The sequence below is a fragment of the Aethalodelphis obliquidens genome, unplaced genomic scaffold (assembly GCF_003676395.1).
Source record: "Aethalodelphis obliquidens isolate GAN/ISIS:26980383/991018 unplaced genomic scaffold, ASM367639v1 scaffold36, whole genome shotgun sequence".
NCBI classification, from domain to species: domain Eukaryota; kingdom Metazoa; phylum Chordata; class Mammalia; order Artiodactyla; family Delphinidae; genus Aethalodelphis; species Aethalodelphis obliquidens.
In genome coordinates, this window is record NW_020837980.1 from 2,402,753 (window position 1) to 2,429,533 (window position 26,781).

The 26,781-nt window shown below is 42.1% G+C and overlaps 1 protein-coding gene and 1 non-coding gene across 2 annotated transcripts in view; one reads left to right on the plus strand and one right to left on the minus strand.

Annotated features, from left to right (window-relative positions):
* The first annotated feature begins 7,480 nt into the window (after positions 1–7,480).
* DENND5B (DENN domain containing 5B) overlaps positions 7,481–26,781 on the plus strand; it is a 210,836-nt gene continuing 191,535 nt past the window's right edge. The window contains exon 1 of the mRNA XM_027129299.1: positions 7,481–7,916. Within this exon, the coding sequence (XP_026985100.1) occupies positions 7,790–7,916 (127 nt within the window). The 5' untranslated portion in view covers positions 7,481–7,789. The remainder of the gene's footprint in view (positions 7,917–26,781) is intronic.
* LOC113632445 (U6 spliceosomal RNA) lies at positions 15,374–15,480 on the minus strand. Its single transcript, XR_003437814.1, has one exon. It is a non-coding gene; the product is annotated as a U6 spliceosomal RNA (small nuclear RNA).

A 26,781-nucleotide genomic window follows, 5' to 3' on the forward strand; every position in this document is an offset into this window, starting at 1 on the left:
AAATACACATACACACTTAAAAAGGAAAGGTTTTGAATTACGAAACTGCAACAGATGCCTGTTGTAAAATTTTTTAACAATTTATAAATTTCATATTTGAGATATGAAAAATAAAAAGTGGAAGCTTTTCATATTTTCTAAGCACAAACATAAGTATAGAGTTTCTTTTTAACACAGGATCATACTCTATATTTTTCTTTCTTGATTTGATATATTTTATATATTCAACCATATAGTAGATAATTTTTTTTCTATCCGTGCATCCTTCTTTCTTACATTACACCACATAGATATACCATAATTTATATAACCATTTCCTTTTGGTAGAAATAAGATTGTCTCCATTTTTTTAATACCATGAACAATGTTTCAGGTCATATCACTGCACACATATCCTTTGCTTGTGTATTTTTGTAGGAGAGATTCTGAGAAGCAGAATTGATGAAACAAAAGGTAGGAGTGTTCTAAATTTTGATGGAAAATCTGTATTTTAATCGCTACTCTTATATTCTCAATCTTGGTTTAGAGAAGGAACCCATCCAACCAAGGAAACTATCCTCTACAGCAGACTGTTAAGATTTCTTCCTCATCCTATGGTCCCTGATTCTCAGGTGGAGCCTGACCTAGCTGCCTGAGATTCTAGTGGCATATTGTTGTTACCTCCTTGAGAAGAGATAGCACTGGGGCTTTTTCCAGAATATGGAATTATATATTCTTTCCTTTTAGATTTAGAATATGTATAATTTTATTTTTAACTGGGAGGGAACTTACAGATCAATCCCCTTATTTGGGGGGCATACTTTTAGTTGTTAGTAAAAGAAAATAACTCAAACCGGCTGAAACAATAAAAGGAATGTATTGGCTCACATTAACTGACAAATCCCAGATATTGGCCTGGCTTCTTGTGTGATTTGATCCGGAGTTCATGATATAATCTGCTTTTCAGAGTTCCTCTAGTCTCTGCCCTGTTCTGTATGTTGCCTTCATCCTTGGCCTGGCTTTCCTTGTAGGGCTACCAGCAATTCTGTATACTTCCTCATTTACATCCAAGACGAGAAGAGGTTGTTCCTTCCTCCAGTTATCAAATGAAAGTTCTGAACCTCACACTAAGTAGACCAGCTTAGGACAACTGTCCATCTTCAAATCATTAACCCTTAAAGGGACATAGGTTCACAAAGCCTCACCCTAGAGCTAGCAGTAAGGCCAATCCCACCCAAACAACATCAAGGCTAAACAATGAAGGGAGGGGAATGGATTCTGATTAAACAAACACTCCTTAGGGAGGAACTTCCTTTCCTCTTGCCTCTTTTCCATAAGGAGGGACTTCTACTACGGTAACACTCATGGCCCCTCCTTTGCCCCTTGCTTATTATTCTCTTGAATGATGGATAGCAAAGTCTGACATTCATGGTCCTCATTTCTCTGCTGGATGGAGCTAATCTAATTAAAGGTTGTAAGCATTGAAGATTCAGCTATTTTCTTTCCACCTGGAGCTTATGTGGGGCAGCAATACTAGGGTAAATGTAGATGTTCTGCAGTCTCAAATGTTCCCTTCTGTGTGCCGTGCCAGGGTCTGGCTTGGGGGAAGATTTCTGAACACAAAATGTAATCTATCAACAATTGAAAAAATAAGTTTATGATATTTTAAATATAGTCTGCTATTGTTTCAAGAAGTAGATAAGGTACAATTAGTTTTTATAGGTTTATGTATTTATAGTTATATAAATCTTGAAAACATATACAGAGTTACAGCTTCTCTTCACGTCTTTTCAATTGGGGTTGGGTGGATGCGTAGAGAGGTATTTATACCTTTTAGCCTGGGGTAGCCAGAAGGTTTTGCTTAATCCTTCCTATCAATATTCTCCAGGCCAAATCACACTTACATATATGCTCTTTTGGCTGCAAGGGGCAGAATCCCAATTTAAATTACCTTAGGCAAAAAAAAGTCAAATTCATGATAACATTAGAGGATGCTTGCTCCATTTGTGTCCTCTGTCCTGAGTGTCATCCTCATTCTTCTCTCTTGCTGCAGATTATCTTTCTTCCCATAACAGAAACATGACCACTGGTATCTCCTGAGTTTCTCAGCTTACAATGCTGGCCACCTGCAGAGAGACCACCTCAACTCTCTAGGTTTCAAGTCCAAGACCAATGAGAAATTGCTTATTGGCCCAGCTTGGGCCACAAGGCTTCTTCTAGACCAATAAATTGTTTTGAGAGGAGGGAGAGATGTGCGTGTGTGTGTGTGTGTGTGTGTGTGTGTGTGTCTGTGAGATGTTGTATCACATCATTGTATCGATAGCTCCTAAGAGAGCAATTTGGTTGGAATGAAAGGAACAGGGTTCTCAGAAGAAGGAGGCGGTCCTGAGAAAATAATTACACATAAATCTACTATAGTATTATTGGAAAAAAGAGAAAGAATAGGACTAGATGATGAATAGGAGCTAATGTTTGGTATTTTATATGAGGTAAAGGGAGAAAAGAAGGTCTAGAGATTTCATTGAGAAAGTAAGGAAACATTCATGTGAAACTTTTTTTTTTAACATCTTTATTGGAGTATAATTGCTTTACAATGGTGTGTTAGTTTGTGCTTTATAATGAAGTGAATCGGCTATACATATATCACCATATCTCCTCCCTCTTGCGTCTCCCTATTTTTTTTAATTAGGATTTTTTAAAAAAAATTTTATTTATTTTTGGCTGCGTTGGTCTTCATTGCTGTGCGTGGGCTTTCTCTAGTTGTAGTGAGTGGGGGTCTACTCTTTGTTGTGGTGCATGGGCTCCTCATTGTGGTGGCTTCTCTTGTTGCGGAGCATGGGCTCTAGACGTGTGGTCTTCAGTAGTTGTGGCTCGCGGGCTCTAGAACGCAGGCTCAGTAGTTGTTGTGCTCCAGTTTAATTGCTCCGCGGCATGTGGGATCTTCCCAGACCAGGGATCAAACCCATGTCCCCTGCATTTGCAGGCAGATTCTTAAGCACTGCGCCACCAGGGAAGTCCCCATGTGAAATTTTAGATAGTACAGACATACTCAAAATGTTGACAAATGTTATGCCTTATTACTTTCAAATACTTCAGTAAAAAACAGATGAAACAAAATGGCAAAATGTTAATATTAAAACTAGGTGATGGGTATATATGTGCTCATTATCCTAGTCTTTCTGTATGTTTGAAAAATGTTCATTTCAAAAGAAAAAAATAATCAAATTCCGAAGTGGATCTCTGAAAAGAAGTCATAAGCAGCACAGAGGGGAAAGATTAGTCAACTCAAGTAAGGAGATGTCATAGACTTATCAACATCAGAGCTGAAAGGGCCTTAAGATATCCTACAATCCAGTCTTTTAGGCTTTGTTCCTGTCCTGCCACTAACAATGTGTGTTTGGGTAAGTCACGAAAATTCTGTGGAACTTAGACATTTTTATTTGTAAAGTGAGAGGGCTGGCTTAGCTGATTTCAAATATTCTGTGTTAAACTCACTCAAAACTAGCTAAGACTAGGGACTTCCCTGGTGGCACAGTGGTTAAAAATCCACCTGCCAATGCAGGGGACATGGCTTCGAGCCCTGGTCCGGGAAGATCCCACATGCGGCAGAGCAGCTAAACCTGAGAGCCACAAATACTGAAGCCCCTAGATCCTGAGTTCCACAACAAGAGAAGCCTGCGCACCACAATGAAGAGTAGGCCCTGTTCACTGCAACTAGAGAGAAAGCCCACACACAGCAACGAAGACCCAACACAGCCAAAAATAAATAAATACATAAATTTATTAAAAGAAATCATTAGCTAAGACTAGCTCTCAGGTATCAGTAAGACTTTAAGAAAGTGAGTCACCCCCATTTGCCTGGCATTGAAGGCTCTTCATGCTCTGGCTCCAACTGAACTATTGTCCTCTATGCACTTTTATACCCCAGTCATTTCCTCTGTGCCTGGAACGTCTTCCTTCCCATCTCTACCTGATGAACTCCTATTCCTCTTATAAGGCCACCTCAAATATTACCACTTTCTTGATGTCCTAGTGGATTCCTTAATAAGATTTGACCTCTGCTCACTAAATCCTACATCACTTTTTGAACTTGTCCTGTGGAATATACGACATTTTACTTTTTATTATCTCTTTTTGGTATTTTAATTATTATTATTAATTTTTTGCGGTACGTGGGCCTCTCACTGCTGTGGCCTCTCCCGTTGCAGAGCACAGGCTCTGGACGCGCAGGCTCAGCGGCCATGGCTCACGGGCCCAGCCGCTCCGAGGCATGTGGGATCTTCCCGGAACGGGGTACGAACCCGTGTCCCCTTCATCGGCAGGCGGACTCTTAACCACTGCGCTACCAGGGAAGCCCGGTATTTTAATTATTTTTGAAAAATATTTTCCTTCCTGCTAGACTCTAGACTCCTGAAGAAGAGGGATTGTGTTTTATTTAGTTTCATATTCTCAAAGCATTAGCATAATGACTTACATAAAAGAGATTTTTTATAAACTTGGACCCATTGTATACAGTAGAAACAGATTTATGCAAAATCGCGAGATGGCTGTTTTGCTACCAAACTCTTATTGGCATAAACTGACACTTTTTCTGAAACTAATGATGAGGGAATATGGTTATTGATTTTCCAAATAACTTTTCATTGTGATAAGATTTTCCCAGAAAGCTAAAACCCTGGCAGAAGAAAATGTCACTCAAGAAAACGTCACTCACAAAAGAAAATCTTTTGTTGGAATTGTGATTATTTGGCATGTTTTGTGCTATGTAGAGGTTAAAGCTGTGATTGTTTTCTCCATTGCAGGTTCCCAGTCAGGCAGCATATGTACAAGCAGAATGCAAGGCCATGCTCTAAGTATTTGATCAATGATCTGCTGTCTCTGAAGGACTCTCTGGTAAAAACTCCAATGGAGGGCATCACTTATGCTTGGAGAGGCTCAGCCATGCCAGGGTCTGCTGCCTGCAGGAAGCACAGGAATGAGGAATTGACTGAGCACGGCTAACCTGGTGGCATATCATGTGGTGACTCTGACTACTAGTAAAATGTGGTCCAATGAATATCTGAGACTCTGAATAGTTACTTTAGCAATCCCATCTCTCTTGGTTGTGAGTATGTGTGGATGACACGGTGGAAATGAAGGACGGTACCGACAGAGGTTGTCTTAGCATGGGAATAGGGATATGATCTCTCCCCTCAACACAACTTAAATATTTTGTAAGATTTAAGTCATTTTTGTTCACTTAGCTAATTTATTTCTATGTCATTATTTTGGAGGAAAACATGTATGCAATGATATATAGTTAATTCTTGGTTATCCTTTCAGCTTTTTTCTTTTTTGGTTCGCGGGCCCCTCACTGCTGTGGCCCCTCCCGCCACGGGGCACAGTCTCCGGACGCACAGGCCGAGCGGCCACGGCTCACGGGCCCAGCCGCTCCGCGGCATGTGGGATCCTCCCGGACCAGGGCACGAACCCGCGTCCCCCGCATCGGCAGGCGGACTCCCAACCACTGTGCCACCAGGGAAGCCCTCAGCTTTGTTTAATTGCAGCTTAATGCAGAATATACCTACACATTGTCATTCTGAAGTGATAATTAGAACATATCCAGGTATCTTCAAATTAGAGTTTAATCTTGTAATGTGTGACAATTCTCTTGAAAGCCTTAGGGGCGATTTTAGAGATTTTGTCTATTTTGATGAAATTTATATATCATAATTGAATGCATAACATTTGAAAAGTAACTGACTTATGAGTTTGTAAGCCCTGCATTACAAACTCATAAGTCAGTTACTTTTCAAATGAACAAAAAGTGACATATCCCTTGGCTAGTGCAAACAGTAAATTAGTTTTCTATTGTGCTTTGTTTTATTAGTCTAGAATCTAACAAACAATCTGTAAGGATCTACCAGCAAAGACAGGAGAAACATACACAACCTGTCATTCCCTCCCCCCACCATTAGTGAAATTGTTTTACATATTTCAGTACTCTGTATATGAGAAACAGCAATCATTGTATAATAGCAAATTAGCATATGTTCATAAATATGTCACAGATATTACAGTTTCTGTATTTTCCTAGTAGCATCAACAACTTGTTACTACCTAGATAACCACCCTTCTTTCATTCATTCTATAAACATAAATTGAAGGACTACATGGACCGGGGTTCTGATAGATACTAGAAATAGGAATAGCAGGATGGTGACTCCTGCTGTGTGGAGCTTACAACCCAGATGAGCAGACAGACACAGAAAAAGTCATTATAAGCGTTTTGAGGGAAAAGTGCAGGGTGCAACAGGAGCTAATGGTGCGTTTCCCAGGCTGTGGCTCATTCTGATTTTTTGATTCTTCTTACCCTTCAAACTTGGAGAGAAAGTGAGGGTACAAGCTACAGTAATTGATGGTATGCATGCATACATATCTTCCAGGAAGAACATTATTCAGTCAAATAATTGAGGTTCGTCCTCTCAGTCCACCTCCCTGGAAGGTTTGCTTTTGTGTCTAGCAGCGTTGTTCACGATGCACACCCACACGCCCCCCCTCCCCCCGCCCCGCTCCCTTATCCCCAAATCCCGAAGGAAGAGAGTACGGAGTGGTGTGGAAGGGATGACACTGTGGAGTGGGATGGATTCAGTTTTTCACCTTTCAAGAGAGGAAGAACTGACTGGTGAGCTTGTTCTGAATAATGTGAAGTCAGAGGAAAGGGCAGGGTAAGAGAGCCATAGTCTTGCGAAGAGCAGAGTTCAGGGTCTAATTCCTGTTGCTTTATCAGCCGCTGATTGTACCTGCTGGGAGAGCTGATAATATCAAATGAGTACAGAGCTGGGGAACTGGAGCGCCTTGGCTACTTTACACTGACCTGGAAAATGTCAGGATAAATTACGGAATGGGTCGAGGAGGGGAAGTTGGTAATTGAAGTCCTTTTAGAAGTCTCAAAGCTTTGTGGATATTGAGTATTGTTCCCCCCCTGCCCCCTTCACCATTGAGCTGGCACCAATTCAGTGAGGAAGGATGGCTTGTGAATGGGGCTGAGGGCTGGGAGAAGGATTCAAAGACTAGGATCTTAAAATGAGATTGGCATCTGCACTTGTCACAGTTTAAAACATGTTGATGGTCCAGATCGTTGTGGGAAATGATTTCAGAGCGCCGTTAACCTTTCCCAAAGCTGCATTTCTTTTTTTAAAAAATCAGGATAGGTAGCATCCCGTTTAGAAAGCATAATCCTGCTCTGCGGCTTTGCCTCTTGCGGGCAGGTGGAGGCCAGGAGCCGCGTGTGTGGGGTCGCCCCCGCGCCGCAGCCCCCGCCGGCGGGCGGGCACGAATCCCGCCAGCCCTGGGCTCTCCCTCCGAGCCCGCTGCACGCGCGCGCACACACACGGCCGAAACGCGCGCTCCCGCCCCTCGCGAGCGCGCCCTCCTCTCCGCGCCCCCGCCCCACGCGCCGGTCCTCCGCGCCCCCGCGCTCCCACAGCCCGAGCGCCGGCTCAGCTGACCCGCGGGCGCCAGACGCCGTGGCTCCCAGCTCGCGAGTGCAGCTGCGGCGGCGCGGGCCTCTCACGGCGACACTCCACCCCCCCGCGCCCCTCCCCCACCCCGCACCGGGATCCGGACCGACTGCGCGCGAGCTCGCGGCCCCTTCCCCGGCGCTGAGCGAGGAGCCAAGCTGCGGTGACGAGCGGCGGCTGCGCGGCCATGGGCGCGCCCGGGTCGCCCTAGGGCGGGCGCGCGGAGACCAAAGCCCGAGCGGCAGTCTCGGCCGCGAGCCCTCTCGGGAGGCGGCGGCGGCGGCGGCAGCAGGAGCAGCGCAGCCGGGATGAGCGGGAGCGGCGCGGCGCCTGGCCCGGGCTCGGGCTCCTCCCCGGCCGCTTGCCGTTTCGCGCACTACTTCGTGCTGTGCGGGATCGACGCGGACAGCGGCCTGGAGCCCGACGAGCTGGCGGGTAAGGCCGGGCTGCGGTGGCGCGGGGGTCCCTTCAGGGACGCGGGGGGTGCTGCGGGGACGCTTGGGAGGCGGCGTGCGGGCTCCAGACAAAGTCAGCTCCCGGCGGCGCCCGCTCTCTGGCCGGCAGGGCTCTCGGGCGGCGATTAATGACATTGTTATTTATTCCGCGTGCAGGGTGCGCTGCTGAGCCCGCGGGCGCCCGCCGGGGGCTTTTGCCTGACGGGCGCGGGGTTAGGAATAACGGGTGCGGGGGCAGTGTCGGGGTCGGCCCCGAGGGCACGGCCCCAGCCCGGCGCGCCGGCCCCCTCGCCCGCAGCTGCCCGCGGAGGCGGCCGGTGAGTCACCGGGCGCATTAACTCCAGGCCTCTCTGTGCTCCTGCGGCTCCCGCCCCCTACCCTCCACCCTCCGCCCCGGCTGCGAAGTTTCAGCCTCGGCACGTGACGTGGCGCCCCGGCCCCCTCGGGGAGGGGAGTTGGAGGCCGCGGGGTTCGCGCCCACCCAGGTGGCGGTGGCCCGTGGGGCGAGCACCGGGCGGGAGGCTGGTTGTATTTCATCCCTGACTGTTCCCGGTCTGCGCCGCCTCACGCCTCGGGTTCTGCGATGACCGTCGAGTCACCTTTTGGAATCCTGTCGGTTTGGCAGTGTCACCGGAGCTGGCGACGATCTTTGGACGCTCGGGTCCCGGCACGACGCTTTGTTGACACCGCTTATACTGTTCCGAGTTTAAGTAGTTGGATATTTCCCCTCAGTTGGGTGCACCGAGTGTTGCCGCCTGGGTTTTCCTGGAGGGGCATTGGCCCGTCCTCTTGACTCAGTTGGTGGCGCAGTGCAGGACTGAGCTGGGGAACCGACGCTGGGAAGGGGGGCTATTAAAGGATGGTGGTGGAGGGGCCGGGGGTGAGTGCACAGTGTCTGGAGGAGGCCGGGGAGAAAAGGCTGATTTCATTTTTCATGCCTGTGTCTTTCTGCTTGCCTTCTTGGGATCTGAATCTGGATTTTTTTTTTTTTTAAATGGGTCAGATAAGTGACATCTACCGCTTGAACTTTATCTGTGTCAGTGTTAAACACTTAGGTCATAGCCTTTCAGAGCAGCTTCTTTTGGACATAGCATTCTTGATTGCACCAGTGTGTATTTTTCTTTTCTTTTCCTTTTTGGAGGGGCGGACTGGGAAGAATGTATTAAATAATAAACAATAGTAAACAAAACTGTTCAGCCTTAAGATACAATACCCAAGTGACCTCTTAACCTAAGTGAATATCTTAAGTCGGTTTCGCAGCAAAACATTTTCAACAAAAACTATGTCTAGTTTTACTTAATTTTATTTTTTGAAAAGAGAGAGGAGTACCAGGTCTTCTCTATGTGTAATTATATATTCATGTTGTTTTTTCAGTTAAGATTTCATGTACATATTAAGAATGGCTTTGTTAAGGGTTATGGAGTTAGAAAAAAATGTTTGCAGAGGAATTTGGAGAGATTCCTCTTTTGGGATTGGTGAAGGGATTATTTTATGTTTCTAGAATCCCTTTTCCCCTAAACATCTCCCTAAGCATTTGTGGCACTGAGGCTCTTGGAGACCTTCTGTCAGTGGCGACTGATGACTGGAAAAAGCCTGTATTTTTTTCTTCATCAAGTCTGTATGCCTAGTAAAGCTAAAACAACACCTGTAAGTGTGGCCTGGGACTCTTTAGGCATAGTGCAAATGGCTTTAACAAAATTAAACAGTAAAAAAACTTTTAATGCCTTTTTTTTAAGGCACAAACTGGCTTCTCCTTTTGCAGTACTATTGGGTGAGTGTGGGTGTTGTTTGAGATTTCTGCCCCTCATAATACTTGGTGTTTTGAGGTAACAATTTTGTCTGATAATATTTTCATTCGTTCATTCAGCAAATAGTTTTGAAAGCCTTTAGGTGTAGATTGTGTTCTAGGCCCTGGGCTCAGCTGTAATCAAAGCAGTCAAAAAATTCCTGCCATCATAGAACTTACATTCTAGCATGACGAAATAATAAAAATATATAGTTTGTCAGAGGTTAATAAGTGCTATGAGGAAAAATAAAGCAGGGAAATGATGGTAGGGCAGTGCCAGCAGAATGGTGAGACTTGTGGGGTCGTAACGATTTTAAATAAGATGGTTAGGGAAGGCCTCACTGATAAGGTGATATTTGAACAGAACCCTAAAGGAGGTGAGGAAGCAAGCCATGTGGATTGTCTCAGGGAACAGCATTGTAGGCAGAGGAAACAGCACGTGCAAAGACCTGAGGTGGAAGGGTGCCTAGTTTTGCAGGTAACAGCAAGGAGGCCAGTGTGGTTGATACTGAGTAAGAGGGAGGTTAGTAGATATGATCATTGAGAAGGGGTAGGGGAGATTCTGTAGGGCCTCATAGACAGACTTTACTCTGAGGTGGAAAACCATCTCACTGGGTTTTGAGCAGTGTAATGAGATCTGATGTACCTTCTGAAAAGATGGCTGTGGCTACCATGTTGACTGGAGTATATCAGGGGCAAGGATAGAGATGGACCAGTTAGGAGGCTCTTTTTCACTGTTGGAGGTGAGAGTTGTTGGTGGCTTGGACCAGGGCAGTAGCCGTGAAGTGGTTAGAAGCTGGATATATTTTGAAGGGAGAGTCAGCAGGACTTGCTGATGAATTGAGTATGGTATTCATACTCAAAGAAAGTGATCAGAGATGACTCCAGGGTTTTCTGCCTAAGCAATTATAAGCACCTTTATTTACTAAAATTGGAAGACTGATGGAGAAGCTGGCTGGAGAAGATTAGTTTAGCTTTGGACATGTTAAGTTTGAGGTTCCCGTTAGACATTCAAATGGAGATACCAAGTAGGCAGGACATATTTCAGGGGTGTGAATTTATTTTTAGATATGAATCGAAAGCCATGAAACTGGGTGACATCACCCAGGGAGTGGGTGTAGATAGAAAAGAGGATTGAGTCCTGGAGACATTCCAACATTCAGAGGTGAGAAGGATGAGGGGAAAACAACCAAGGAGGTTAAGAAATGTGACCAGTGAAGGGCTTCCCTGGTGGCGCAGTGGCTGAGAGTCCACCTGCCGATGCAGGGGACACGGGTTCGTGCCCTGGTCCGCGAAGATCCCACATACCGCGGAGCGGCTGGGCCCGTGAGCCATGGCCGCTGAGCCTCCGTGTCCGGAGCCTGTGCTCCACAACGGGAGAGGCCACAGCAGTGAGAGGCCCCCCCGCCCCGCCAAAAAAAAAAAAAAGAAATGTGACCAGTGAGAGGAGAGGAAACAAGAGAATGTAGTATCATGTTCTAGCTAACAGTCTTCTTAACTGTTTCCACAGAGTTACATTTAAGGATCAGGAAACAAGGCCAGTGAGTTAGGCAAATTAGTCAGAAGGTTGTTTCTGTTTTGCTGCATTAATTTCAAAGTTAATGATAGTTAAGTTTCTATTTTACTTTTCTGGAGCTGATCCATTTTTATCACACTGTTTCTTAGCAAGTTGTCACCCTGCCTGTAGAAGATCTTAATTGACTTCTATTAAACGTAAATTCTACCAATTGCTTTATAGACTTTTTCTTAACATATGCATATTCCTAGAACTCACACTGTGCAGGTGGTGGGACATTGTTATCAAATGAAGGACACAAACCATATGATGAAGTAACAATTAAATAGACTGAGACTTTATGAGAAATGAGACCTTTACACTCCTCCAGTAAGGTGCTGCTTTACCAACAATGGAAAAGACTTCTTTCATCTCAAATAGGTCTTTTAACAGCAGAAGATAATTTAAATATATATAAATTTAAAATATTTTAAAATGGAAGACCTAGAAATTTTACGGAGATATCTCTCTCTATATGTATACTGTTACAGCAGTATTGCCTATTGTCCTTTCTCTACCATGTCTTAGCTGTTGTGCTTCTCCTACTCACTGTATGTTTTCAAGATGTACTTTATCCGTAAACAAAATTGTCCCTTAAATGTTAAAGCAGAAATGTTTAAATTTCTCTTAATGTTAAAGAAAACAAAAAGTTTCAAACTGATTCTTTATTGCATAAAGAAGAAAGGGGCTGTAAATAGAAGTCACTGGAATTAGTTGATGTGAAGGGAAGAAGGTGTCATTTTGAAATTTTCTTTTATGTCTCTCATTTCCTCCAATACCTAGCTGTAGGAATTTATGTGGCTTGATTTACAGCACAGATCTTTCAGGCAATGGAAAAGTGAAGGATGTGGGGCTTCCCTGGTGGTGCAGTGGTTAAGAATCTGCTTGCCAGTGCAGGGGACACGGGTTTGAGCCCTGGTCCGGGAAGATCCCACATGCTGTGGAGCAACTAAGCCCGTGCGCCACAACTACTGAGCCTGTGCTCTAGAGCCCACGAGCCACAACTACTGAAGCCTGTGTGCCTAGAGCCTGTGCTCGGCAAAAAGAGAAGCCACCGTAATGAGAAGCCTGCGCGCTGCACGAAGAGTAGCCCCTGCTCGCCACAACTAGAGAAAGCCCATGAGCAGCAACGAAGACCCAACGCAGCCAAAAATAGATAAATAAATAAATTTAAAAACAAAAAGAAACAAAAAAAAAAGAAAAATGAAGGATGTAATTAGACCTTTATTTAAGTAACATAAATATGCGAACCCCCAAGAAGGAAAAGCCTTTGCCTCTCTCTTTCATAGTACCTTATACATAGTACATAGTGTTTAATAAGACTTACACATGAGTCTACAAATTGTGTAGTCTACAAAAGTCTACAAAAGTCTACCAGAATATTCTTAAAGCTTTCCCATGGTAGCTTGGATTCAGTACTGCTGATAGATATGGAAGTCTGATGGGTGAGCACTGCCACAGACCTTTGTTTAGAGATCTTCCTTGGTGCCTCCAGCTGTTTATTTTTAGCCTTGGTGTCTTGGCTCTGGTTTCCAGAAGAGTTTAGAGGCAGTGGAGACCATGGTCTAAATTCAAATATAAAATTTAGTTGAGACTGACAGTATCATGCCACAGTAGTGCTGGAAAGGATCTTAGACATCATTTAGAGTGAAGAAACCAAGGCTGAGAGTTTAAGGTCTTAGAGATCACATTTGACCAGTGCAGGCACCAGACTAAAGCCTGTTTTTTGGGGTTTTTTTTTGCCTTGTCTCGCGGCTTGTGGGATCTTAGTTCCCTGATCAGGGATGGAATCTGGGGTCTCGGCAGTGAGCGCTGAGTGAGTCCTAACCACTGGACTGCCACGGAATTCCCAAGCCTGTTTGTTCTAATACACAAAGCTCCATAGTTATTTAAGCTCAGAAAAAAGATGAGGTTTACTCAAATTGTGAGCATTTCAGGATTGCCCTTAATCCAGACTGAATGTCAGTAGTCAAGTCTGTGCTAAAGTCTTTTAAAAACTGCCGCCAGGTGTACGGGCGTGGGTGGGGTAGGAGCTTCCTTCATCTGACTACATTGGTGGTGCCTCAGTTGTTAGCCTTGTGGACATCCCTGGCCCGCAATAGATTATGTTTGGGAGTTTGGAAGGTCTGACCTGGTAACTGGGAGGCTGGGGAAGGAATAATACAAGGATCAATTTCCATTCTAATGGGGCCAAAGAAGATTCAAGGTCTGGTTGCTGTGGTATAGTGATAACTTGATTTTAAAAATCCACTGGGAGGGACTTCCCTCGTGGTCCAGTGGTTAAGACTACGCACTCCCAATGCAGGGGGCCTGGGTTCTATCTCTCGTCAGGGAACCATATCCCACATGCCACAACTAAGAACCCACGTGCTGCAACTAAAAGGTCCCGCGTGCTGCAACTAAGACCCGGTGCAGCCGAATAAATAAATATTAAAAAAAAACAAAAAAAAAAGTTAAAAAAAATCCACTGGAAATAAAATTCTTCATGGTGAAATTGGCCCAGCAGTGAGAGCAGCTAAGTCCCTGTGGTAACCCTAGGGTTCAGGCACCTGCTGCATTGGTTAATGCAGGACCTTCCAGCATAGGGAGCTCAGAAGACCAGAGAAGACAAGATGGATAGGGAGAGGGGAGGAGGAAGGGGCATAAGTGTCTTTGGAGGAGGAGAAAATAGTAAGAGAAAGGGGAAGAAAGGGGACGGGAAGAGAAGAAGAAGGCTGGAGGAGGGCAAGTACATAATATCCACTGCTAAGGAGTTGAGACATACTGTTCTGAAATTCCTGAGTATATCCTTTTGTTTGCATTTCCACTTCTGGTCACAGACACTCTTGGAGTAATAGAAGTTAGTCATAATTTCCATGGAACTCCATATGGAAGAAAACATTTTCTTCTTCTATAATTTGTTAGAGGGTAGAGGTGGTTCCTACATAAGGTACTTTAGTCGACTATACTTCAATTAAAAAAAAAGTACTTTAGGAAACAAGTGTTATATGTCCAGATCCTTAACAGTTTTGATTAATAGTGACCTAAATTTTGTTTTTGGTAAAGCTGTAACTACTATTATGCTTTGGATTAATTATTCAATTTTTTTAAAATGAATTTATTTATTTTCGGCTGCGTTGGGCCTTCGTTTCTGTGCATGGGCTTTCTCTAGTTGTGGTGAGCGGGGGATACTCTTCATTGCGGTGCATGGGCTTCTCATTGCGGTGGCTTCTCTCTATGTGGAGCACGGGCTCTAGGCGTGCGGGCTTCAGTAGTTGCGGCACGCAGGCTCAGTAGTTGTGGCTCACGGGCTCTAGAGCACGGGCTCAATAGTTGCGGTGCACGGGCTTAGTTGCTTCATGGCATGTGGGATCTTCCTGGACCAGGGATTGAACCCGTGTCCCCTGCATTGGCAGGCAGATTCTCAACCACTGCACCACCTGGGAAGCCCCTAATTATTCAATGTTAAATGCTTACAGTGTGCCAGGTTGAGGAGTATATAGGTGACACTCACTGTTCTGAAAAAATCTACAATGAAATAGCAATAATAAAATAACATTTATTTAGTACTTTCCACATGCCAAGCACTGGCATAATACTTCATGATTATTACCTCATTTAATCCTGACAACAACCTTAGGAAGTGGCACTATTTTCTCTATTTTCCAGATGAGGAAACAGGCTAGAGGATTTAAGTACTTTACCTAACTTCATATAAGAAGTGAGAAACCTGGATTAAAATCTGACATGATCCATCCATGCTCATAACCACTACATTTGCTGCCTCCTTAGTAACATATACTGTATCACACAGATTATAAAATCTACCAGTACTCTTCATGGATAACCTTATAATCAAATGAGATTATTTTTTAAACTCCTCTGTAGAGGAAAGATATTAAGAGGGAGAAGACTGGTCTTTATGATCTTTAAGACCTGACTTGGCTTGTCTCTTCTTAAAGGTGGCACTGCATGCATTCTATCATTCATTTATTTAAAAAAAAAAAAAAGAATATATAATTGATCTACTTTTGTTCTTTTCTTGTGGTATTAAATTTTTAAAATATCTTTATTGGAGTATAATTGCTTTACAATGTTATGTTAGTTTCTGCTGTACCAAAATATGGAATGCTTCACGACTTTGCGTGTCCTCCTTGCGCAGGGGCCATGCTAATCTTCTCTGTATTGTTTCAATTTTAGTATACGTGCGGCCTAAGTGAGCACTACTTTTGTTTTTATTAATGTATATTTATAAAGATAAGATATTATATAGGTATAAGGCATTTACTGCATAAATAAAAATACCACTTTCAAAAAAATCTTAAACCTTTTCATTCTTCTTACTGGGTTTTATACCTGTCTTTTCTTAGCATAAATTACTTGTCCTTAGGTAAGTTTATAGTTTTGAAGAGGAATGTTGGTTGCTTGTGAAACCATGGCTTGCGTGGCTGTCAGTACAGTTGTTAAAGCTGGATGCACAGTCAGAAGCTGAGAGTCCCATCCTGGGCCTGTTACATAGGACAGCTGTGGGCCTCAAGTGTTTTTTTGTTTTTTGGGTTTTTTTGAATTTTATTTTATTTATTTTTTTATACAGCAGGTTCTTATTAGTCATCCATTCTATACACATCAGTGTATACATGTCAATCCCAGTCTTTAATTTTTGCCAATTTGATTACTATGTGTCTCGGTGTGTTTCTCCTTGGGTTCATCCTGTATGGGACTTGCTGTGCTTCCTGGACTTGGGAGGCTCTTTCCTTTCCCATGTTAGGGAAGTTTTTGACCATAATCTCTTCAAATATTTTCTTGGGTCCTTTCTCTCTCTCTTCTCCTTCTGGAACCCCTATAATGTGAATGTTGTTGTGTTTAATGTTGTCCCAGAGGTCTCTTAGGCTGTCTTCATTTCTTTTCATTCTTTTTTCTTTATTCTGTTACACAGCAGTGAATTCCACCATTCTGTCTTCCAGGTCACTTATCCGTTCTTCTGCCTCAGTTATTCTGCTATTGATTCCTTCTAGTGTAGTTTTCATTTCAGTTATTGTGTTGTTCATCTCTGTTTGTTCTTTAATTTTTCTAGGTCTTTGTTAAAATTTCTTGCATCTTCTCGATCTTTGCCTCCATTCTTTTGCCAAGGTCCTGGATCATCTCCACTATCATTATTTTGAATTCTTTTTCTGGAAGGTTTCCTATCTCCACTTCATTTAGTTGTTTTTCTGGGGTTTTATCTTGTTCCTTCATCTGGTACATAGCTCGCTGCCTTTTCATCTTGTCTGTCTTTCTGTGAATGTGGTTTTTGTTCCACAGGCTGAAGGATTGTAGTTCTTCTTGCTTCTGCTGTCTGCCCTCTGGTGGATAAGGCTATCTAAGAGGCTTGTGCAAGTTTCCTGATGGGCGGGACTTGTCTCAAGTGTTTTTATCTGTCTCGAAGGGGTTAAGTGAGATTATTGATTTCTGAACTTACCACTCCTGTCTTCTATGGGCCTGAAATTATTTTTGAATGAAAAACTAAGTATATCGGTTTTTTAAAAGATTAATCCTAAATGATATAGAACATGAAGACTGAATATACCCCATATTTCACATGAGGACTGATGGAGTAATTATAATTTCATCCACAAGGAATGGAAAAAAATAAGTTAGTCTATGCAGTGCCCTTTACAGGAAAGGTGCAATTTTTAGTAAGCTTTTTGAAATATTAGTATCAGTTCATGGGCTCTCAGTTGTTATCTGCATGGACTCTTAGAAACCCAGAGATCCCTGTTTGAAATGACGATATTATATAATCTCTAGAAGTCTATATTCTAGCATTATGGATGATACTGCCAATTCTCCACAAAATAGCCAGTGGGATCTGAGAATAATTTTTTCCACTTAAAATTCTTCAATAGATTTCTTTGTATTCAAATTCTTTAATGGTATCTTAGTTTGTTCAGGCTGCTATAACAGAATACCATATACTGGGTGGCTTATAAACAGCAGGAATTTATTTCTCACTGTTCTGGAGGTTGGGAAGTCTGAGATGAAGGTGCCGGCAGATCGGCTGTCTAGTGAGGGCCCACTTCCTGGTTCATAGATGGCTGTCTTACATGAAAGGGGTGAGGTTGCTGTCTGATGTATCGCTTATAAGAATATGTATGAATCCCATTCATGAAGGTTCCACTCTTATGACCTAAGCACATCCCAAAGGCCCTACCTCCAATGGTATTCATCACATTGGGGGTTAAATTTCACCATAGGAATTTTGGGGAGGGACACAAATATTCAGTCTGTTCACCCTGGTTGGCAAAGCTGTTCATGATCTGCTTTCTGCCTGCCTTTCCAACCTTCTCAGATTGGATCACTCTTTCCTGCTACATTGGTTTTCTTGCAGGTTCTTAAACACAGCAAGCTGCTTCTTTTTTTTAAATTTTAATTTATGTATTTTATTTATTAATTTTGGCTGTGTTGGGTCTTCATTGCTGCATGTGGGCTTTCTCCAGTTGAGGCAGGTGGGGGCTACTTTTGGTTGTGGTGCGTGGGCTTCTCACTGTGGTGGCTTCTCTTGTTGCGGAGCACGGCCTCTAGAGCGCAGGCTCAGTAGTTGTGGCTCGTGGGCTCTAGAGCACAGGCTCAGTAGTTGTGGCGCACGGGCTTAGTTGCTACGCGGCATGTGGGATCTTCCCAGACCAGGGCTCGAACCCGTGTCGCCTGCATTGACAGGCAGATTCTTAACCACTGCACCACCAGGGAAGCCCCAGCAAGCTTCTTATCTCATGGCCTATTCATCTTCTGTTCTTTCACTAGATCCTCTTCCCCTAGACCAGCATCGTCCATTGTAAATATAATGTGAGACACGTTTGTAGTTTTAAATTTTCTAGTAGCCACATTTAGAAAGGTAAAAAGAGACAGGTGATATTAATTTTATTTATATGTCTAGGAGATTATTTCAACATATAATCAATATAAAAATTATTCATGAGATATTTTACATTCTTTTTTTCTTACTAAATCTTCAAAATGCAGTGTGTATTTTACTCTTCCAGCACATCTCAATTTGGACTAGCCACATTTCAAGTGTTTAGTAGCCACATGTGGGCGGTGGCCACCCTTTGGGCAGTGCAGCCCTACATCTTTGCAAGAGTGGCTTCTTCTCCTCGTTCAGGTCTTTGCACAAGTGTTACCTCCTCAGAGCAGCCTTCCAAGACCACCCTGTATAAAATAGTATCCTTCCTCTCCCTGCCTGCCCCACCCTGCAGTCGCCCTGCTGTATTTCCCTCACACTTATTACCACAGCACTTATTAGTACCGGACAATATATTGTGAATGCATTTGCTTGCTTTTACTTTTACTTTTTATTTATTTGTTTGTTTGTTTATTTTTGGCTGCATTGGGTCTTTGTTGCTGCACGTGGGCTTTCTCTAGTTGTGGCGAGCGGGGGCTACTCTTCATGCAGTGCATGGGCTTCTCATTGCAGTGGCTTCCCTTGTTGTTGTGGCTCTCGGGCTCTAGAGCGCAGGCTCAGTAGTTGTGGCGCACGGGCTTAGTTGCTCCTCGGCATGTGGGATCTTCCCGGACCAGGACTCAAACCCATGTCCCCTGCATTGGCAGGCGGATTCTCAACCACTGTGCCACCAGGGAAGCCCTGCTTTTACTTTTTAATGTCAATCTTCCCCATTAGATTGTCAGCTCCTAGAGGGCAGGACCTTGTCCCTCTTGTTTAGTATTGTATACCCTTTGACTAAAATAGTGCCTGGCCCATTATGGGGACTCAGATTGTTTGAATAAATGAATGAGATAACTTGAGATGGACAAATATAGAACTTTTCCTTTTGTTACCAACAATAAAAGTTAGTATATTTGTTTTTTTTGTGGGTTTTTTAACCTCTAAAATGGACTAGAGTTTTTTTTTTTAAATGGGAAGCTTGAAATTGATTAAAAAAACCAAGAGAGTGGATGAATGATTAATTTTTTAAAAGGTGTATGTCAGCTTTGTGGAAAGCTACTAAAATTTCTTATGTCTGTAATATTTATTAGCCTAATCCTTCCCTCTTGAAATAAGGTATGATAAATAGATAAATAAAATTAATAAACTTTTTTTTTTAAACACTAGTTTTATGCAAGCAAGCATGCAGATACCAGCAATGCTTTGATTTTTTTTTTTTAAGCAAACAACATGTCTTACTTATTTATGAACTAGTGCCAAATTATGAGCACATAAATGGTGGGTAGTGTTTATGAAATTTCAGAAAGTGTCTGTACAAACGAGCACTGGTAGCTTCAGTTGTGTCTTTAGAGGAATACCTTAGGAAATTGCATTCAGTTTCCTTCTTCATGGGCATCCACATCAGTTTTGGGCCTGATCAGCCAGGACAGTTCTCTTCTATAAAGTTTAATCCTTTGTATTTTTTTTCCATTTATACTCTGTCTTTTTTTTTTTTTTTTTTGCCGTACACGGGCCTCTCACTGCTGTGGCCTCTCCCATGGCGGAGCACAGGCTCCAGATGCGCAGGCCCAGCGGCCATGGCTCACGGGCCCAGCCGCTCCGCGGCCTGTGGGACCTTCCCGGACCGGGGCACGAACCCGTGTTCCCTGCATCGGCAGGCGGACCCTCAACCACTGCGCCACCAGGGAAGCCCCTATACTATACTCTGTCTTTATCGTACCTTGTATAATGTTCTGTTCTGCCTAAGGCTTGACTTTTTAAGATGGCACCATTTAATAACCTAGAGATTCCCAAAATTTTCAGTATGAGGCTGTCTTCTACATTACTTTTCAAACAGAATGCAAGGATATCTGTCTTAGTGTGAGGAGGGTAAGAACTGAGAATTCTGGGAATAAAAATGGAAGTATTTTATGCACTGCTGAGACAGCACGTCATGAGCCTAGAAGAACATGAAACAGTTGCTTTCCCCTTCATTCCTGTACCTTTCCCAAGAATCCATGATTTTTACTAACTTTATTCTAAATTAAATATTGTGACTATTTTAATTAGTGGATTTCTTAAGTTAATGCCTTTTAACTTGTATAAAATGTATACAAGTTATACATATATATGATGTATATAAAAAATATATTTCTTATATATAAAATGTATAAAACTTGTATACATCACTGGTACAGAAAGTTTAATTTTGAAATAACGCTTTCTTTAAATGAACTTTCAAAGATAACGTGCTAGCACTATTAAGTCAGAAGTAGTTCCAGGAAATCACCTTTATATGATGAAGCTGTGAAAATAGTTAACATTTATTGGGCCATGAACTGTGGTTGGTTTATAAACATTGTCTTTAATCCTCACGATAACTCGAAGGTATTACTATCATCACTTTACCGGCGAGGAGGCTGAGGTTTGGTGAGTTGTTGCCCAAAGTAACAGAGACAATAAAGGCCAAAGCTGGAATTGCATCCCGGTGACCCTCCTCCACTGTGCCCTGCTGCCCCTCCAAGTCTTCCAGACCAGCTGTCCTCAACTGCTGGGTGGTGACATATTACCGTGCCTGGCAGTTGTGAGTTGGGTCACAAGTAATTATTAATAATAGTTGAAACACTGAGGTTGTAAATGGTATGTATTTTTAAATAACTGGGATGAATTCAAGGTCTTCCCTCTAATGATGTCACTCTCACTCACATTCCTATGTGCTTTTATTGAGTGGAAGAGAAAGAGGTGGCATTACATGCACCATACCAGCAATTGTGAATAGCCCCATACATGATGGGAAATCTGTCTTGTTAATGCTACTGCCAAGCTAGTTATTGATGAGCTGTGAATAGTTTTCATATATTCATGTTCTCTGAGGAATACCACTGCAAAAGTAGTCTATTTGCTTCCCTTCCCTGTATATTTTTTAAAAAATTTGTTCATAGTCCAAGGACACACATGGGAGTATGTTTTTCAACACTTAACATTGATCTAGATTGTTTCTAGATACTTTTCTCAATTATAAAATATGACAGTGATTTGCAAAGAGCTTTTAAACTATAGAATACAATAAAAATATGAGGTAGAATTATAATTTTAGAGTTGTAGAATTTTTAAAGTTCAACCCTGCTGTGGACTAGTAGTCTGAATCCTTAGATACAGCTTGTAGACCTCTAGGTTTTAAACTGTGAAACCCAGTTTAAGGATATTTTAAATAGTTTGTTTTCTATATCCCAGAGGCCTTGTGATGTAAATCCACCTGTTTTGCATAATTGTCTCCTGCCTTGGCCTAGAGAATCCAGGTTTCTGCTTTGAAGATCATGTTTTCTTGCCTTCCCTGTCTCCCTCTTTTCTAGTACAACACACTCCCAATTTTAACACAGAAAATTATTCTATAGTTTGAGGAAACATTCATGTAGAAGTGATATCTAAATTAAGTTTCCAATAGTCAGCATGGCACAAGTTTGCTCATAGACCAGGCTTTTGTACTTTTTTTTTTCCCCTAATCCCTTCTTCAAAGATCACCCTTATTTTCATCTTAGTCCTCTTAAAACCACAACCTGCTCTTTTGGTTCTTTTTTCTATAACAACGTGGAGAAGGGGAAATAATTTTTTGGCAAAAATTTTCACTGTCATTAACATCTCATAGTGAAGAAATTGAGGTCTCATGAATCCTCCAGTTACCTTCATCCCCAGCACAAACAGGGAGGAGGTTTGTTTGTTTTTTGGGCTGCGCTGCGGCTCGTGGGGTCTTTGTTCCCTGGCCAGAGATCGAACCTGGGCCCCAGCAGTGAAAGCCCCAGGTCCTAACCACTGGATCACCAGGGATTTCCCAGGGAGGAGTTTCTAATTTAATTTTTTTTAATGAATGCATGCATGAATGAATGCATGCATGAATGAATGAATTTATGGCTGTGTTGGGTCTTTGTTGCTGCACGTGGGCTTTCTCTAGTTGTGGTAAGCAGGAGCTACTCTTTGTTGTGGTATGCAGGCTTCTCATTGCGGTGGCTTCTCTTGTTGGAGCACGGGCTCTAGGCACACGGGCTCTAGGCACACGGGTTCAGTAGTTGTGGCGCACGGGCTTAGTTGCTCCGCAGCATGTGGGATCACATGCCAGGGTTTGAACCCGTGTCCCCTGCGTTGGAAGGTGGATTCTTAACCACCGTGCCACCAGGAAAGTCCAGGGAGGATTTTCTTATTTCCCACAGCTATTCAGGTTCCATACTTTCTGTTTCTAGTATCCCTTCAATTTCCTTCCTTTTCCTTCCCTCATAGGCCTTTGGGAAAACAGGGACAATCTGCTAGATCAACAATATTCTTTCTATATATTAAATTTATATCATTTTGTTTCCTCCCAGGACTAAAATAACAAGGAGAGATTGTTTCCCCGTAGGCAGATGAAATGTGAATTGTTTTGGGGGAGGTGAGCATCCCGTACTCTCATACAATTCCCTGACGTGGAAGTCCTCCCTGTCATAAGAATCAGTACCAGCATATCAACTGGAATTCCATGAGAATGAGACTTTAATAAAAATAGTTTGGGCAGTAGGAATTTAGGACTGCTTAGTAGGTTTAAAGCTTATGGATGATTCACTTCTAGGACCACAGTGTTTTGTTTTACTTTCCAGGTTAGTTTTCTTCACTGTAAGTTTAACCCTAACTTTTAAGGAAACTTAAGTGGCTGGGGTAACAAGATAACAAATTGTTTAAAAATGTTTCCCCATCTCCAATCTCAAGTGTGTCTTAATGAACTTTTGTCCAAATTTCAAAATATTCTGGCTCAGCTCCAGGAAAATGAGCTTTCGTACTTGATTCCGTTTGCTTTGTGCCATTGTTCATGAGAACAATGACTGTGATTTCACAGTTTATTAAACCATAAGCATCCGTACCATTGAGGTGTTTATGCTAAAATAGGTTATTTTGTTTAGTTGTTCTCACTCCTGTCTGGCAGTGCTTATTTTTCCATTGGCAGCCCTAGTTACAATTTTATTTTAAATAAATACATGAAAGCCTTGTGGGCTCGAATGTAAAATCTTGTGTATTCCTCACAGTGAAGGACTGACAGGCCTCGTTTACTGTGAAGCACTTGTAAACCATCTTGTCCCTGGTGGAAGGGGCCGGTGGAGAGAGAGTTAAAGTGTGCGCGTATAGAGGATGGAAGACAAAAACTTAAAACCACACCTGTTATTCCAAAATCCTCTTTTCCTGATCTCATTGATCTATCTCTTACCCTCTCTTCTACATGGAACACAGATTTTGTGGTTAGAGTGCGAGAAATGGTACAGAGATATCCAGACAAATGCCCTAGATCCTGGAGTGCCCACAGTAATTGTGCTAGAGGAGTCATTACAGGGTCTTCTGTACAAATGTCACACCTGCTAAAAGTTTAACAGAATCATGTTCACTCTTCCCTGGGATGAAATCTTCTCTAACTAGGAGTAAAGATGTAGCTTTTTCTGAATGTGGCCATAAGGCCAAGAAGTAGACATATTTTGTTGAATCATTAGAGGGCAGAGGCCTTGCTGTGAAATGTCTGTTGACATGTATGCATATTTAGTAGTTATTTCCGTGCCCCCGTGAACCCTGTTGAATAGATCAGGTGACAGCTTTTATCTGAAAGTCAGTCTTTGAGGGGCAGCTGAAGCATGGATGTATGTGTGTGAGAGATTGGTGTTTTTTTCAGTGTAGGGGAAAGAAGTAACTTCTTAAATTCCTTGCTCTTAAAAGTAAGGAATTCCTTCATAAAATTCAGATTTGCTTTGGGACTTAAAGGAAATGGTTGTATTATTTTAGTGAACATGACTGAACAGTTTTTGAATGTCTTCTGAGATAATGAGATACAGCCTCCTCTCAAGTGTGGGAACTATTTTGCACCCTGTTCCCCTGTTCCCTGACCTCTGCCTTTTGACCCTGCTGCTTTGTGTGAGATTATGGGCCTTTGAGCTTTTCACCAGTCGACCCAGGTTTCCTCATACAGAAACATAAAGCTTTAAGCTTCCTTAAAAGGTGTTCTTAGAATTGGGGAGAACATTCAGATTTAATTGTGGGCATGACTTTTGTAAATATTTTTTCTTTAAAAAATCTGCTTTTTTCTGTCCAAAGTATCTATATATTTTCTAATAGGAACTCTAAAGTTTTGTGACTGTGTATATGACTAAATATGTTTTTTTCTTTGGAGAAAAGTGTCACAAAGTAAAGGTGTTTATTTAGGGAGAGACTTAAAATTCGAGCTTTCCAGGATAAGGGAACCCAAGAGAAACCCAACTGTTTGCTCCCTATCGTTGTTTCTTTAGGTATGAGAAGTTAAAAATCTGTATTCATAGGGTGTTATGCAAGAGCAACAAATCGAATATTTTCAGAGAGAATCAATACTTTAACCTGCTTATCTTTCAATAAGCACTTTTTAGACAAAAAGTGAGTAGGAAGAAAATTAGAGACAGACAAAAGGAGATGAACGCATTTAGTTTTGCTACTTGTTTGTAGTTAATGTTTTTGTTTTGTTTTTGGAAAGAGGGTAAAATTAGTGTCACAAATAAAGGTTTGCGGATTGTCTATGTATTTTATTATTGTTTTGCATACTATCTTCAAGTTTATCCAGAAAACTACGCATTTGCTCTGTTTTGGACATTTTAGTAGGACTTTCTGAGGAATGTGTGTTTTACACACTGTCCAAAGGCTTTATAATAATGAAGCTTTTGGACTTTTGTTTACATGGCACTTTGCTGCTACTGAATATCCTACCAGAAGTGAGGATAGGTAAAATAATTGGCTTGAAATAATAAAAGACAATAAGTGCTTTTAAAAAACGTATGTGGCTTTTAAATTATAAAAATAATATATGCTCAATTCAAAAGCTGAAGAATAGAGGATTGTATTAAGAAAACACAAGTATCTGTTATCCCAAAGGGGTGGAATTTAAATTAAGAAAAGAAGTTCTGATTTCTGGTCACTAGTTAGAAGCCAGAGTGACCATTTTACTGAGGTGTTGTGGTTAAATAAGCTGAGCAATAATCTGAGAAACACAATAAGATTTTCTTTTGTCCAAGTCATTGCCGTTGATTTAGTAAGACAGTTGTGATGATCTCTGTGAAGAATTGTTGGTTGAAGGAGTGAATGAATAAATAGTATGGAGTTGTCTACCTCAGGTGTTTACTTTGAGAGATAAAATTAAATCCTTAGTACTTACAACACAATCTTTTAAAAACCAAAATCCTCTAAGATCAGTAATTAAAATGAAATGGAAAAAGAAAGAGTAGCTTTGAATCTCAGGAGTTTAACACTAAAATGATATATTAAAATTTTTTTTTCATTTTGGAAAAGAAAGAGGAAAGCACTGGTACACAAATGAGGTGGAGAGACAGAGGAAAGAGAAGCTGGTAAGCAAGAGACAGTTCAGTGACAAATGAGATAAAGTCTTGATCTCCGTCTTACTGGGAATCCAATTTATTCGTAGTCACATAGCAGAATGGAAATACGTTTAGATGGCATAAGAAACCTCTGATGGAAAATCTGGTTGTCTCCCCTCAGGTTGCTGAGTCTAGAAGCAGCAGCAGACCTGACACTTGTCCCTTACAGCTCCCTTCCTGTCTCCCACGTGGGGGCTGTGTAAACATTTCAGGAGCAGTGCTGGCACTGGCCTCAGAGAATTCAGAGAGCAGGGCCTGCAGTTTCCCTTTTCATGTAGCAGAATAATAAGAACAGGGACAATTTTTTGATTGTCTTGCAATGTTTTGGCTGTTGGTTCTTTTAGATCCTTTCTGTAAATTACTTTCCTCCTAAAAGACACTTAGTCATATGTTTAATGTGTTTAACCAACCAACCAGAGACACCTTAAGATACCAAAGAAGGCATGTTTGTCATTGTAATTGGAAAAACTTTACAAGGACAGATGTGTTTTTCTCATTTTCTTTAAACCTGTCAATTTCTTGCCATGAATATTAGTTTTGTTAGTAATGACCATGCATTCTAAAAATTTTGAGTAAATGAGGCAAAATGTTTCCTCCAAAGGAAATTTTTTTAAGGACAGAGAGAGAGGGAGAGGGAGGGAGAGGGAGGGGAGGAGGGAGTTCTTATCTGGAGAGTATTATTTGCATTTTTGTTTCTGTTTAGTTGTTTTTTAGGAGGGCTGAATTGAGGTGAATTTTAGTTGCTCCAAACTCTGAGACTAGCAGTGGTTCTTTAAACCAATTTTTGAGAATATTAGCACATTGACAAAAGAAAGTAGAGGGGCAAACCATGGGGCAGAGGGGATTTATTTATGCCCAGATGTCTGCTCCCACTGTTTGTTTCTAGAACTGAATGTATAGCTTACACATTTAAAAGAGGTATATAGACTAGCCTCCTTTAAGCATTTCATGGAGTGGAAATGAGTTGTATCCAGCTTTTAGAAGACTTTTCTATCAGAATGCTTGTGACTATAGGTCAGACAGGACCTAAGAAATGAAGGAATTTGGCTGGTTCACATAACAGTTTTTTTGGGTGGAGGTGATCAGGTATAGTTTAAACAGAGCTCTCGCCCAGGCTCACTGCAGTTCTTTATGCTCCGCCTGTCCCCATCTGGCTTCACATTTGCATATCACATCTTCACTAGAGGAGATTTAACTTTTCCTCCTCCACTCCCCATTCTGGGT